Source organism: Amphiprion ocellaris, chromosome 6 (genome assembly GCF_022539595.1).
Source record: "Amphiprion ocellaris isolate individual 3 ecotype Okinawa chromosome 6, ASM2253959v1, whole genome shotgun sequence".
Lineage (NCBI taxonomy): Eukaryota > Metazoa > Chordata > Actinopteri > Pomacentridae > Amphiprion > Amphiprion ocellaris.
In genome coordinates this window covers 32,648,840-32,664,925 of record NC_072771.1, presented here as the reverse complement: position 1 = coordinate 32,664,925, position 16,086 = coordinate 32,648,840, and the positions used below count along the sequence as shown (strand labels likewise).

The 16,086-nt window shown below is 37.9% G+C and overlaps 1 protein-coding gene across 2 annotated transcripts; it reads left to right on the top strand.

Moving 5' to 3' along the window:
* Window positions 1-3,397: 3,397 nt before the first annotated feature.
* On the top strand, window positions 3,398-15,014 carry ykt6 (YKT6 v-SNARE homolog (S. cerevisiae)). 2 transcript variants are annotated; one of them, XM_055011624.1, is made up of 12 exons: window positions 3,398-3,595; window positions 3,940-4,099; window positions 4,263-4,345; window positions 4,945-5,045; window positions 5,129-5,233; window positions 5,537-5,602; window positions 6,588-6,689; window positions 6,787-10,780; window positions 11,273-11,327; window positions 12,455-12,526; window positions 13,909-13,993; window positions 14,223-15,014. In XM_055011624.1, the coding sequence occupies exons 2-8, from the start codon at window positions 3,996-3,998 to the stop codon at window positions 6,820-6,822; spliced, it is 597 nt and encodes a 198-aa protein (XP_054867599.1). In that variant the 5' UTR covers window positions 3,398-3,595; window positions 3,940-3,995; the 3' UTR covers window positions 6,823-10,780; window positions 11,273-11,327; window positions 12,455-12,526; window positions 13,909-13,993; window positions 14,223-15,014. The 2 variants fall into 2 exon arrangements, with proteins under 2 accessions (XP_054867599.1, XP_054867600.1); XM_055011625.1 differs by lacking the exon at window positions 13,909-13,993.
* Window positions 15,015-16,086: the final 1,072 nt, after the last annotated feature.

Genomic DNA, 16,086 nt, shown 5'->3' with positions numbered 1-16,086 from the left:
GCAGTATTCCACTTTTATGCACATTTCACTGTAATGTGCAATATTCCAGTTTCATGTGCAATATTTCATTATGTTGTGTGATATGACTTCACTACCTCTGTGTCTTCGCCAGTACTACTTCTGACTTTTACATTGTATAGCTTTATTTCAACTTACTTCTTTTATTTTCAACAGTGTATTCTACTTACATTGTATTGCTTTTCTATCACTGCATTTTCTAATGTCATGTTTGATCTTATCTTAGTATACTGACTTATTTATATCAGACAGATAGATAGATAGATAGATAGATAGATAGATAGATAGATAGATAGATAGATAGATAGATAGATAGATAGATAGATAGATAGATAGATATAGATAGATAGACAGATAGATATTTTCCTTCCTTGTCTTACAGAGTGACTTGATCATTTACATCCCTAAAACATTTTTCTTCAGGTGTCATAAATGTAAAAGGAAGAAGAGAAGGACCATGTCCATCTTAATCCACGTGTCATCTGTAAACAACCTATCATTACTTTAGTGAACTAAATCCATTTATATCTATTTACCTTATCCATCGTATCACGACGAGGATCAAATCCCAGGAGTCCTGCCGACCATCGGTGCTCTGGAGTGGAAGTTTACTCCTTTTTTTCACAGAATTGATGGAGATTCACAGTCTTCTCTTCTTGAAGTGTGAAGTCTTTCCTCAACGTACGTGAAGCAAAAAGAAAAACAAACAAAAAACCGATTCTATTATCCTTTGATGGGATGCTGTCCAACCATTATTATATCCCCAGTGGATGATCTACATAATGATGCGCAGCAGCTCTCCAAAAACATTTACATTTCTGCAGGATTTACGAGGCCTGTAGCTGGTAAATGCTTTCGAGAAAATGTTACAGATTCAGTCTTGGTGATGTTTTAGAAGAAGAAAACTAAATTCCTTCCTGGACATATTTTACGAGAAGAAAATTACGGATTTATCTTCAATGTTGCAGATAAAATACCGGGAAAAAAAACTGTCGATCTGCCTTCATTCTTGCATTCTTAAACGTTCCAGTTAAATCCGCGATCTGAATCCGCATCCATCAGTCAGTTCATTAAGAAAAATCGATGAAAACGTTGGATTTTCCTGCCAAATCTTCACTCCAGTGTTGAAGCTGAAGTTTTTAAGCAAAAAAGTTTTTTTTTGTTTTGTTTTGTTTTTTATAAAGATACAAATTTCAAAATTGCGCGAACCTCCAACTGGTAGCTGAACTTCTCGGTGACAGCATCTGAACTCCACCAAAACTAGTTCCAGGAAAGAAGGATCACTTCCTCCCCAGCTGACCTGGCAACAGATTCACCTGGAGGCTTCAGCGGTTTCCATGCCAAAATGAATTCAATGTGTTGCCTGGGAAATGAATAACAGGCACACTTGTGGCATGGAAAACACTTACTTACACTGAGTTAAGTGACCAGGAGGAAATTGTTAAATGGAGCAAGATTACCATAGAAAACATCAATTGAGGTGCCATGTTTTTGGCAGACAAAACAGCTGGCAGATCCACAAAAAGCACCAGCAACAGTTTCACAGCCTTAGGCCCAAAATCGGAATTAAAAGACTTAATGTGAGAGTTTTTCTGTCTTTCTGCAAAAAAAAAAAAAAAAAAAAAAAAAAATCAAATTCATTTTTGAGCTCTGAATATGCACCTTTCTAAATACCAGATCAGTTTGTTATCCTTTTGTCAGAATATATGTCAAAGAAAACCCTGGTAGCCTACAAGTTTGATTACACTATGACTGTGCACCAAGTCAAGCATATCAGTTTGAGTTAGTTGTCTGTTTAATTACCAATTTTTGTAATTTTCTTACGTTATTTTACGATGTTTAATGGTGTTGAGCTACGCTTTGGAGTAAACATTAAGATAGAGGCATGAAGATGAAATTCATTATCCGTTCGTGGTTGATCACACAGGGTGTTTTTATGTAATCATGGCAAGCCGAATATAATGGCAGTGTGCCTGATAGCCGGTTCTTTTATTTATTTTTCCATCAGAACCTCAGAGAAGGCGTTGCAACGAGCAACGAGCAACAAAGTGCAGTCAGAGCTGGATGACCAAAAAAAAAAAAATTTTAGCAAATCACCTTCCAAAAAAGAAAATATATCAACAATGCTGAAATGTATGTATGTAATGCATTTAAAGATACAAATACATATACTGCATATGGAAATATGGAAAGTTCACACTATTGGAGTACTAAACTGAGAAGGACAAGAGCCAGTTTCTTATCAGTCATAAGGTCATAGGCCTCACAACTACCACTGTAAGACTTGGATGAATTTCTTAAAACATGCTTCCAACCACGCCAGACATTTGATTATGGTTTACCGACCGTCTCGTAATTAATCTATTTGTTAATCATTAAAAAACTTCACATAAGGTCCGCATTTATGTTTGACTAATAGTAAAGAGACTTTTTTTTGTTTCCCATGTGTGATTATAAAAGAACACAATTTTATAGTAGATAAGTCCACTAAAAATCTCACTATTTTTAAGATTTTTACTGTTATTTTGATGTTTTCATATTTTCATTTTTTTAGCATTACAATATGTCACAGTTTTGAAAGTAATTTTCCGGCACTGTTGCTGCCAGATTTTCACGAGATAATTTTTATTCCAATGTACATTTAAATACTTTAAGCACTTGCATATGACTGGTGCCACAAACTGATTGTCTGAATAAACTGTCATTTAGATAAACTGTGGGAGTAACTGCCCTCATATCTCTACATTATCAGTATGTTCTGCGCCCTTGATTATAAATCAATCAAGGTGTCTTGTGCCATTTGAAATAGCTTAAAAAGTCCAGGTCATCTCTTAAAATGCAGTTTTTGCAGTTCACTAAATTTTGACTGAAATATCCTTAACACATCTAAATGAGCTGATTTTATTCATTGGGGTTATATTTTCAAGATTATAGACCACAGGACAACCGCAAAAGAGTAATTTCATTATTTTATATGTCAAACCTAACAATAAATCAAATCATTTAAAGTCAAAACAGAGATAATAGACATACCAAACACACACAGTCTTAACATGGGAAACAATACTATAGCATTGCCATTATTCTTCCTAAATAATATCAATGATTACATTTTTATCCGCAAACATTTTTTGGTCAAAATTATTCTGTTACAAGAAACGTTAAAGTTTAGGGTTAGACGTTGAAGTTATGTGTATTTGCATATTTGTATGTTATGACTAATTATGTTTGATTGATATAAAAGCAGCAGTATATAAAATGGACAATAAAGCTTTAACAAGTAACTCATAATCAGTTTTAGGCCAAACATCACCTTTTTGGCTCTACACCGGAACAATGAAAACAGCCGTGTACTTGTTTCCACCCGAGCCAATATTCCATTGAACCGTTTGGGCACCGTGACGTGGTGGTGATTGGTCACGAAAGTACATCTTGGAAACTGAAAGTTAGCGCTAACTACGTCGTGATTAGGTCGCTGGACGCATGTTAAACATATTTACGAGTTGTAGTTTATGTGGAATAAAAAGTTTGTGTAGTTGTTTTGACGGGGATCCGACAGTTTCCTGCTAATTTGCTGGTAAGTTAGCTGAGGCCTCTCGTAAAGCAGGTAGCATATGTAGCTAGCAGCATACTTGACTAGATTCATGAAATGTAAACAAGTTTTAAACCATATTTACATAATCGATCTTCATTCATCGCTTTCAGTTAACCTATGAAAAGAAATAATGTTTTTTGGCCGAGAATGGCTAACAGTAACCGGCTAGCTTGCTAGCTGTTAACGAGGCGGCTCCTTTCACTTGTTAGCAAACACTTCAGCCAAGTTTGTGTAGCTGCGCTATTGTTAGCAGCTAAGCTAGCTAGCTGAGCTGGATAAGGGATAATACACTCATGTGATCCTGCTTGTGTCATGTACCTAATTAGACCCTCAGGGCTGTGTGACTGACTGACTGACTGACCAGAACTGATCCGGAGGCGACATGAAGCTCTACAGCCTCAGCATCCACTTTAAAGGAGCGACCAAAGCCAACCTCCTCAAAGCGGCCTATGACTTGTCCTCCTTTAGCTTCTTTCAGCGCTCCAGGTACGCCAGACTGATTACTATCAACATATCTGATCAAGGAAACATAGTTGCCAGAGTTGTCTTTAACTTTCCAGCTACCAGCATACGTTTACATTCCGTAACAACAACACTGACTGCTTCTGGTGTTTCCCGCTTGGTGATATTGTTATTTTGGTTTGTTTAGTGTTCAGGAGTTCATGACCTTCACCAGTGCCTTGATTGTTGAGCGAACATCTCTAGGAAGTCGTGCCTCTGTCAAAGAACAAGGTAAAAAGGTGGAATACATACATGGAGAACTTTATTAATCTAGAGGGAAATTACAGTCACTCAGCAGCCACTTCACATAAACAAAACCAAGGATGGACGTAATAGACCTGCCACTAATGATTCAGTTGTTGATTAATCAATTGGTTGTTTGGTATTTAAAATTAAAGAACATGGGGAGAAATACTGATCAGTGTTTCTAAAACCCCAAAGTGACATCCTTTAAATATCTTGTGTAGTCCACAGCTATACAATATTCAAATTATTGTCAATGAGAAGGAAAGAAACTTGAACCTGTTAGAGAATTTAGGCAAACAGTAGTTTCAGTTGAATGAGATTTTACATAATTTGACTCAGACCAATTGACTTAAATATTTCTTTTTTCCTGTCATTGGAATACAACATATAAACACACCACTTTAACCCCTTAGTGTCAATCAAACTGAACTTGCAAAATGACATGTCATGCCTTGTGCAAAGCTTTATTTAAAAAAAAAAAGGCTATACTTTATTATAACAAACAGCACCCACACATTCTAGGTTCAGTGGACCAGGAAAACTGTTTTGATGATCATACCATAGATGGTTCCTCTTTCTTTCAGAGTACCTGTGCCATGTGTATGTGAGAAATGATAACTTGAGTGCTGTGGTCATCGCAGACACAGAATACCCACAGAGAGTCTGTTTCACATTGCTTGACAAGGTGGGATTAAAAATATATAGCACATTATTATTTATGGCACTTGGCTGTCAATTTCAATATTTATGCTTCTCTCTGTTTTTCAGGTATTAGAGGAATTTTCTAGGCAAGTGGACAGTATAGACTGGCCCTCTGGTAATCCTGAAACCACAAACTACAAAGCTCTGGATATTCACCTTTCAAAATACCAGGTCAGTTTATGTTTTTGTCAGAATATATGTTCAGGATAGCCCTGATAGCTTATAGATTTGATTATACAATAATTGTGTACCAAGAACTATGTCAGTTTGAGTTTTGTAACTTTCTTACATCATTTGACAATATTTAAAAGTGTTGAGCTACGCTTTGCAGTAAACATTAAGAAGGAAGCATGAAGATGAACTTCATGAATCCATTTGTGGTTGATTACAGAATTTATTTTTATGTAATGGTGGGAAACAGACTGCCATGTCGGTGTGCCTGATAGCTGGTTGTGTTATTTGTTTTTCCCTCAGAATCCCAGAGAAGCAGATGCAATGACCAAAGTGCAGGCGGAGCTGGATGAGACAAAAATCATTTTGGTAAACTGCTTTCATAAGCAGAGACCCATTTTATTATTTAAAGCTGTAAAGTATGTATGTTATTCACTTAAATATACTTTTTCCAGTTTAACATAGCAGAACATAAATATTGGATATGAAAGCTTACACTAAAATACTAAACTGAGAAGGGCACGAATCAATTTGTTATAAACTTCAAGGTCATAGGCCTCACAACTGCCACTGTAAAGTTTGGATGAACTACTGTTTAGACGTGCTTCCAACCACACCAGATGTTTGTTTATAGTTTCTCCAAACCACCACACTGGAAGGATAGGGTACAAACTGGACATGATAGAGAAGAGGAGACATGCTAATGCTTTACAAAGGAAAAAATGGTACACATTTTTGGGTGATCTCTCCAAAGAGAGATTAATAGTCTTGCATTGCATGAAAAGTGTCACAAATGATTGCAGAACATTAAGGAGAGAGAGCCAGAAACAGCAGTACAATGCTTTGTTCCTGTCTTGCTTTGGTACACCAGAGGTTGGAGAGAATGTTGGATTTTCTATTCTGGAAGCTACAGCGAATAGGCAAAATACTGACCCACTTTATGTTGTGTCCAAAAGGTGTTACTTGACGGACCATCAAAATTCTTTTTCCTTATCTGGAATACTATAAATCCTCCTTAAGACATAGTGGTAGAAATAATCATCAGACCAGATTCTGTTATTGGTGGATTGCTTTTAAGATAAGATAAAAGTTACTGGTCTCTCTCCAGATGAATTCATGTGTTGCAGCAGCTAGATACAGATCAGGAAGCAGGACAAAAATTCCAAAAGCACAATGAGGCTAAAAATACATATAAATTAATGATATAATAAAGCATTGTACATTTTTACACATGGATATGTACAGATATGACACATATGGCGACATTTTTTAGACAAATTGTGGTCCAAATGAAAGTCAAGTCATAGTTTTGCCCTGTGTGCTATTTTCTTAATAAAGTGTTTTTTTTCTGCAGCACAACACCATGGAAAGTCTGTTGGAAAGAGGAGAGAAACTGGATGATCTTGTGGCAAAGTCAGAGCACCTGGGAAACCAGTCCAAAGCCTTCTACAAGACTGTAAGTACTGATGACTCGCCTCATTAACGCTGGACTGTATTCCTGTCAATCAGTCGCTCTATAGAGACTATATGTGTGTTTGTGTTAAACCCCGCAGGCACGAAAACAGAACTCCTGCTGTGAAATCATGTGATGTCGCTGCCTCGTCCTCGTGGACACACCTATCTCTGCCTTTCTGCTTTTCCTACAACTCCCATCATGCACCAGCCGCCAGCTCTCGACAGGGACAGAACAGACGCGGTCTTATCCAAGACGGGCTGCCAGGATGAGAGCAAGAAAAGGGTGGCCAGCCGTAGTGTGAGCTCTCTGGATTGTGACTGATGGGAGCTGAAGGAGTGATGGGGTCTGGTCAGGGGATAAAAAGTAACGTTTGAATTATTTTTAACCTTTCAAATGGTAAACATCTGTGTGGTGTTTCAGTACCAGCTGAAGGCATACTAGTGTGGCGTTGTGTATTGGTGATGTGTCGTTGAAACGTCTTCAAACCATTTAATGTTATTCAGATTGAATCAAATCTTAATTGTTTGATCTCAACTCTTAATTTTTTTGGAAGAGTATTAACCACGGTTGTGCTTTTGCTTTGAGGCAACTCTGACAATCTCCCAGTCTTATCTTATGTGTTGTTACAGCATGTCACTGTTGCTGTTCGGTTGTTCAAAGCGGTTTTTCTTGCAGGCGTAACGTTTTATGCCCACTAGGTGACCCTGTTTATTCACTTTATTGTTCCATCGAGCCTCAAAGTTGAGGTCAATCTAAAAACTTTTATGTGAGCCATGACAGCAAGCGGCTGCTCGGACATGTGATATCAAAATCTCACAGCGTAATTTTTAAACACCTCTCCTATACTGCATTAAGTTACATAATTTCTTTGCTGTTTTCTGTCTGATAGTGTTAAATCTTCAACATTCCCACTTTGAATGATTGTGTTGTTGAGTGATGATGCAAATGCTTAAAGCTGATGAGAAGTGGGAGATTAGGTGTGAAATGTATAAAGATGTTTCCCATAGATGCAGCCTGATTGCAGTGTGGCTAACATATAAAACCCCCTGTCCTGTTTATTCTCATTTGCTAGGTGTACCATAGCCACGCTTTTCTCTCTGACAGCCAGCACACATGACACCTGAGCAAGTTTTACACAAGTCTACTCAGGCGTGTGCACTCCAGAGCACATCTGTACCTCTCAAACCCAGGATCGCTGATATTTTACCATCTTTTATTGCGACTGAGATGATTCTGGGAAACCTCAGGTGCTGTTGCACTCTCCGGCCTCTTATTACGTGCTAGCGTCTTTTCTCATAAAATGGATCTAGCGTTTAAAAAGAGAACAGACACGTTGAGGGATATCAATCCAAATCCACTCTTTACCACACTCCACAACTGACTTTGATTTACTGTGAGCACTGTTAGCTTTTTATTTAGGTCTGATTGGGTAGAATTTTCTTTCTTCGGAACTGCTTAAGATGAAGAGATGCCTTTGGTTGTGTATTTTAGATGTTTCTCTGCTTTTTTGTCTCTGCTGTATGTGTGTATGATTTGCTGATATACAACATCCAGCTGCAGGCTGCGTTGGTGTCGAGTGCCTGTGTGTATGACGTGAGAATCGTATGTGGAGTCTGAATTTGCTCTTTCCGCTTTTACAGTGTAAACTTTTGTGCAATATCTGCAGACTGTTGGTGTGTGTCTCTCTGTAAACTAGAGAGAATAAATGGAAATATTTCTCATAAAGGACAGTAATTTGACCTTTGTATATGCTATTCTTATGACTAACTCCCACATGAAGTTTGACCAGGGTTGTTTCTGAGATATGTTTAATTTGTTCTTTTAAAAATTCCAATTGATGTGTTGAATTTGATCATCCGTCAGATCTGTGGAGTTTTGCTGTACCTACAAGGTCAGGTCTCACTGACCAGTGTGTTAAACAGTCGACACTTTAACATTTTGATCCAGACGTGGTCTTCAAATTTAAAACAAGTACTTAAAATAATAAACTTCTTTCCTGTCTGTATTAACATTTTGTTTTTCGAACATTGATTTGTTCATACACTGTTTGCAGAACATGTAATCTTGCTTAGATAAACAGAAAAATAGTTCCTTATGTGCCATGTCTTCATTGTTTCAGGCATCCATGTGGAAATTATTTTTCCAAGGTGCCAGTGAGGTGTCAGGATATCCCGTGATACTGTGTGAAGAAAAAGTTGCTCATTACAACAATAGGAAATCAACAGTCTTTAATCAGCTAATCTCTATGTTGACTGTTAGACAAGAAGCTGGTGCAACATTCACGTGTTGTAGGAAACCTTATAAATTAGCTTGGACAAATCATGAAGGGTTCGGGGGTTGCAGCCTATTACAAATTGTAAAATATCATAAATAAAGTGGTGAGTAATGAGGTCTTTTCAATAAAATTTAAAGAATTTATTACAAAAATCAGTTCAAACCTTTAGAAAGCCTGCAGATCACTCAGAAGTCTTAAACACAAACGAGACTAGTGGTTTAGAAAAGTACGTTTAGCCTAAAATGAGGAGTTTTCAGTGTCATGAAGGTGGCTCGCTTTTAGCCTGCATAGCTAACCTGCTCCATAAGAGGTTCTGTTCAGGGTTCTGGATTTTCATGGGCTATAAGAAGCATCTCCCTTTCAATTCTGATTTTTAAATGAAGAATGAGCGATAAACCTGTTGAGCTGTACATTGCTAATCTCACCGAATAAAGCCGTGTGGTTACAGTAGCACACACTGCATCACGTTGCCACAAAAACCCACATGTATTCAGTTGGTAATGCAAAAGACATTTGTTTTTATAATTGGTTCTCATTTGCTTCCTGAACCATTTTGCATTACAGTTGTCTGCAGCTAATAGAACACAGGTTAGACAGTTAACTATTGGTATTTATTACTGATAATGTTCTATCAGTGACACGAATTTCACTTTGACATATCAATAAATTACATCATGTAAATGATCATCCATTATGGGACAATGTCAGACCAAAGTTAACAGCTCTGATGTGCAGCTGTCACGTTAGAAATAAGCAGCTGCATTGATCAGTAAAATAAATACACCAACTTGCACAATTCACAGTTTTCTACCAACATTCCTCTTTTACATCATTTGCAGTAATTATTTTTAAATATTCTTTATAGTTCTCCATTATAACAACGTGTTGACTGAAAGGACAACTGGTTCATTTTGTGCAAAATCTCAGATTAAACATCTCTTCTGTGAAAGCACTCAGAGCCTGAAGCAGAAAACTTGGGTTAACAAAGAAACTTCTTAACGACAACTGTAGTACCTGTTATCTCTGACTGGGGTTTCAGCTTTTGAGTCAGTTTACGCTAAGAAAGCCAGGCTAAACCAAACTTGCTTCTGAAGTGACTGCTGGTTAACATGTTATCCATTTCATACTCAGTCCACTGTCTGACAACAGAAATCCATTGGATTACTTTGATTTTTGGTTCTTTAGATACTGGGAGTGCATGAAGACTCTTGTGTTCACTCTTGCAGCCAACATCAGAATAGTTGTGGTTTTGCTTGTGGCTGAGACATTTTAGCAGAAGCACCTCTAGAAAGCGAATCAACCTGGTGAAGTGAGAGGCAGCTGCTCTCTCTCCACAGCTCACCTGGAAGCAGTGAGGGGGCAGGATTACACAAAGTCTGACACACATAGATTACAATCGGTTCATCAGCTGGCGTGTAGAAATTCAGTGAAATTTTTATTCACTTGTAAAGCTGGGAGGCTATTGAGTTGGTGGGGGGTTTAAGGAAAGGCAGAAGTTAAAGTGTTCATATCTCAACAACGTTTACTTTACACCTCCAAGTGTAAAACAACTGTAAAACATATTTTCACCACATGGGACCTTTAAACCGTTAAAAAGAACACTACACTCTACTGATACAAATAAATGCATCGTGTCTGTGTTGGTGTAAAATACGAGCTCTAAAGAGGCTCCTGAATGCAGCAGGAGAGGCGCGTCTGGGCGCACAGCTGAGGTGAGAAGAAAACAGCGTGAACTGATGAAGTCTCAGCTTTAGAAATGTGGACGGAGGTGAAAAACAAGAGCAGGGCTGTCATCAGCGACGGAAACAGCTCGAAGGTGAGAAGCTAAAAGGTGGGAAACAGCCTTCCTTTCCTCTTCGTGGCGAACAGCAATGTGCCAAAACAAGTTGGAGTCTCTCGGGATCTGGAGACGACGGTTGAAGCCTGACCCAGGCAGAACTGCTGCAGTTGTTTACAAGATTTCTACCTGGACTTGCAGCTGTTTTATCAGCCTTTAACTAACAGGCAAAACTGTTGCCATGGCACAGATGTTTTGGAAACTTGCACCTTAACTTGCATTTAATGATCTCGCACAGTTTCTTATCTTCTCGCCATGTCGTTGCGCTCAGATTTTCCACATTGCTCAACTTCCTGCAGCAAGTTTCCACCTCAGCTGCAAACAGCATGACTTTCTGCACATCTCCCTTCTTTCTCAGCAAACGCAACTAAATTACGCTGATATTCATCTGCACAAGACAAGTTGACTTCTCAGTGATCTGTGCACTGTTTTTTTTTTTGTTCAAACACGAGTGTTTTGCTGCATTTTCAGATGGTTGACTCAGATCTCAGAGAGCAGCTTCTGCACACTGTTCAACAAAGAAATGGTGAGAAACTTCATCTCTTCTATCTTCCTCTTGAGTTACACGTATAAACTCAGCAGGGTGGGCTAAACTGATTAAATATCTACGTCATGCTGTGATATTTAGTCTTATTCATTTAAAAAGCAGAACTTCACGACTGTTTTCTGCCACGCAAAAAGGGGATTTCACTCTGCACTACCTATATGAGGCTACAATGCCGAACAAACGGGGGAATCAACTTCAGGTGAATTCCATTTATTGGTATGTGTCAACTTTAGATGAATGGCAGTCATCTAAAGTTGATGCTATTTACAGGTCACAGTGACACAACACAAAATGGCAAAACTCCAAAGAAGTTAAGTGACCACCTTCCAAAAAACACAAATTGTCCACTGTGTCAAGGGAAAAATCGCAGACTACACATGAAAAATATCAATCTACCAGTGAAGGGAGTTACACATTGAGGTCTTTTTTTCTGGGCTCAGATTGGGCCTTTGTGGGGGTGTGACTATACAGGACAGTAGACAGGATTTGTTTGTGTACTTTGCTGTACTCGGTGAATCTCTGTTACCTAATTAGACTAAATCTATTAAGTTTCCTGTTACTTATGACCATTTGATGAGAAAAAACGATGCTATAATGTTTGAATAATTGAAATCCTAGTGATCACAATTGATTTATAACATATATAGATAATTTTTATTCTCAGTTCTTGTCATTTGGAGTTGGTGGTTTTCCTTTGGCCCTGCCTAAAACCTCTTTGGGGAGTGCCAAAAATTCATCTATGCATGAAACAAGACATCAGAGGAGTTAACTGACTAATTCATGCCATAACTACTCATATCAAAAGTAATTTACTGAATAGTCACAGTTTTCATTCTTCACCTCTGACACAGTTTTACCAAAATGTCCATTGTGAGTTTGTGGTGTGTGTAGGGTGCTACTTAATTAATGTATAATGAGGTATATTTATAACTTTCTTTGCTTTATTATCAATGAGCAATTAACATGCTGGATCATAGCCTTTTCTGTTCACATTTTAAATTCAGTTTTAAATCCCGTATAGTGTCATTACTGAATTAGTTAGACAAGTGTGTATGAAACAATATTTTCTGTTGTTTTCAAGTATTTCTATTTTCTTCCTCATGAAGTTTCAGCTGCAGCTGACACTCTTCCTTCTCACGCTGAGGACTCTTTAACCAAGAGCAGCGGAATCATCCCTGGTGAGCTCTGCTTTTGTCCAAACTCTGATGTCTTTATGCACCACGTAAGACCTGTTTCAGAGAAAAATGGGATCTTATTTAGCAGTTCTTTTAGGAGGATGATTGCAAGGGAATGCTCATAATGTGATTTTTATCAAATTGCTTGGGGTTATTATCATTGGCATAGCCTGGATTATTCAGAAATATTCAGGTATGACACTGCTGGTTTTTGTCACACACTTGCTCTGTGAGACTTTGAATGTGAGGAAGAGCTGAAAATGAATCTATTTGAGTTAGAAGTTGTGTTTTAAAAATGAAATCAGCAAATGTCAAGTTATGCAGCATTTCTTACCGAGGATTTATACTGTTGTCAGTAGTTTTATAAATACATGCCGTCTTGTAGTGTTTCGTCATGTTTTAAATCTGTTACACAGTGAATGGTGAACTGAAGCCTGACTTTGACAAAATACATCACAAATCAGAATGCAATATCTGTCAGAAAAATCACAATTGCATATTTCACCCAGATCATTCAACCCTAATTTAAAGTTTTGCATGTTTTTTTTGACACACAGTAGCAGATCTGCTTCTTGCTTATCAGCTGAACCTTGTACAAGAGAACTTTTGCGCTCTGGTGACCTCAGTTCGTTTGTGTTTGTGTGTCTCTGTTTGCTTGGGGAGGGTACAGACTGACATTAGCCCCTACAATAATGGCAGCGTTTCACTGTGAAAGCATGCAAATGTGTGACCAAACTGTTGAACTGAACCTGAACATGGTGCCTCTATGCCAACCGACGACAACCCTCGATTGTTTTAAAATTTAAATCTCTCATTGCCTCAGATTACAAGCACTGAGTATCCATATTACTATATCTGTTACCAACAGCAAAAGTTAAAAGAGGTTCAAACTTTAATTGATTTATTTTGGATCATTAAGTCATTGTTGGTCAGGATAAAATAGTGTTTTTGTGTCTAAGTTCAGCAGATAGAAACTATAAATTTGAAAAGGGAACTAAACTTCTCAGCAGTGTTTGGATAATAGACTACAGAGCTCTGAAAAGTAACAGCCTGTGACAGAGAAAAATCCCCAAAGCACTGAAAGGATACTGCAGTTCCTTTTTTTATAGAGTGGAAAATTCCTTGGATTTGAGCATACAATACATGCAGTGGAGATAGAGGGGGGAATTAGGAGCATAAATATGAACATAAACAGTCACAAAACCTTGTTTTTGTTTTCTATGGAGGAAGTGGTTTGTTCACCACAGAAGGATGTAAAGCAGGTAAACAAATTACGTCTACAGTAGTCACTGCACAAGGTACAACATGCAACAGACAATGCTACTCTACACTCACTTTGTCTAGTTGGGTTTGAAATGAAGAAATGAATGTTTTTATGCTTTTAGGTGCAATTGCAGCCACAGTGTTCATTGCCTTTATACTCGCTCTCTATGCGGTCCTCTGGAAGTGCATGGTGTCGCCACCGCAACGGTAAAAAACAGACACAAGTCTTAACTTGATTTTGCTGCAGCTTCAGTTTGATATTGTTGACACAGGGATCTTAGAAAGTGCTGTTTGTTCACCTGATTTCTAGTGTCACATGTCTGAACTTTGTATCCCAGCTCATCACAATGACCTCACATAATCTGCATTTTTTCCATTTCATACTCATGTTGCTGTTATTCATCATGTCACACACTCATTTCTGTTTCCCTTTTAGAAAGCCCAGCAAAGTGAGAGTACGAGGACAGCAGAGGACTTCTGTGTAAGGAGGATTAAAGTGCCTTGCATCTGCTCAGCTGGTCAATTCAGGTCACAGCAGCGTAGACTGCAATCTAAAATCAGACTTCGCTCCCTGGTGATGATGCTTCTAAAAGAACCAAAGATCAAACCACAGAAAAAACTGAATCAACTAAGCGGGTTTTTCCATTAGCTTTACTGTCTGCTGGAGGCTCCTGTTGACTTAAAGCTCCACGATGATGTGAAACACTGTTCTGGCAGGTCCGACTGTGCTGCTTGTTTTCTGTCATATTCTGTGAATTCTGCACTACTGAGGGGCGGCTCAGGCCACAGCTTGCTCCACTGACCAATAAGCTGTGTGTACTTGTGTCTCAGACACAGGGAATATAGTATTTTTAGTTTATGTAGATATTTTTGTAGCAGCATCAACTGGGCAGTTACATTTTAAGCATGCTTTCTTGGCCTGGCATAGTAGCTCTTTATATTTTTGTAAAGTGTATCTATTGGCCTTATTTAGTAGCATTTACATCTTCTCCACAATTTGAATCTTCCCTTGTTTCTTAAAGATGTTTTGGGGAAAGTCTCATAGCTGTCAGGAACAATCAGTCAGCTCTACTTGACTCAGCATTTACTGTTAAAACCTGGAAATGTATGGTGACTATTTTATATGTATTGGAAATTGACATGGTTTATTAATTCTCCTCAGGATGCTGTAACTACTGTATGATTTTTGACTGTATAATAAACTGTGACTTATGGGTTTTTTTTTACATTTAGTGGATGAAAATTTGCATAAATGTGTGTGTCACAAACTGGTGAAAGTTCAGAATCTTTATCTTGCCTTAAGCATGGGATGAGTAAAGCTCACACACACACACACACACACACACACACACACACACACACACACACACACACACACACACACACACACACACACACACACACACACACACACACACACACACTACCAGTCTAAAGTTTGCACTATTTTATCCACTGTAGATTCATGCTGAAGACATTAAGACTATGTGTTAATTTTCAGTATTAATCTAAAACGTAGAAAATAATACAAATAAATTAAAAGCAACAAATGAGAAGGTGTGTCCAAAATTTTGACTGGTTGTGTATATATATATACACACACACACACATATATATATATATATATATATACACACACACACACACACACACACACACACACACACACACACACATATATATATATATATATATATATATATATATATATATATATATATATATATGCTTTAATCTGTGAGTTCACAAAGCCATAAAGAAACTCAAACCGGCCTTTCCTATGTTCCTGTGCCATACATGTACAGTTTGTGGCCACAACCTGCATAAGTGGAGGCAGTCCAGCAGCCACTAAGCTGCTCTGCTTTATGTACTATTGGAGTAGTTGACGTTTTTTTTTTTTACAACTGTGGTGTGACAATTTTTCGTTTTCAGAACCAGTTCTACAAGATCGAAAAACCACAGGCTGGGGTTACATAAGCTAGATAATGAGCAGGGAATGTGTTGGATGGAAATTCTACTGAATCAATCAGCGCAGAGATACAGTAACTGTTGATTGATTCAAAACCGAGATGAGATACACAAGATTCTAATCATGCGAGGTGGTTCATTTCATCCAAGCCTTACCTTTGACTTTGATGAAACTCTAGATTTTTAAAAAAGGGAGATGTACGAGTAGCTTCGATTACACTGAAAACTTCTATACAGGTCAAGTAATACATGTAGGAACTCAGATTTTTATACTTGAGCTCCAGTGTGTAGGATTTAGTAGGAATCGATGGGGTTGTAGAATGCAAACAGCT

Excerpts from the sequence above, each read along its gene's own strand:
- ykt6 (XM_055011625.1), top strand. The coding sequence starts at position 3,996 with ATGAAGCTCTACAGCCTCAGCATCCACTTTAAAGGAGCGACCAAAGCC. Across the intron at positions 4,100-4,262 it reads AGCTTCTTTCAGCGCTCCAG|TGTTCAGGAGTTCATGACCT; the intron begins GTACGCCAGACT and ends TGGTTTGTTTAG. Across the intron at positions 6,690-6,786 it reads CCAAAGCCTTCTACAAGACT|GCACGAAAACAGAACTCCTG; the intron begins GTAAGTACTGAT and ends TAAACCCCGCAG.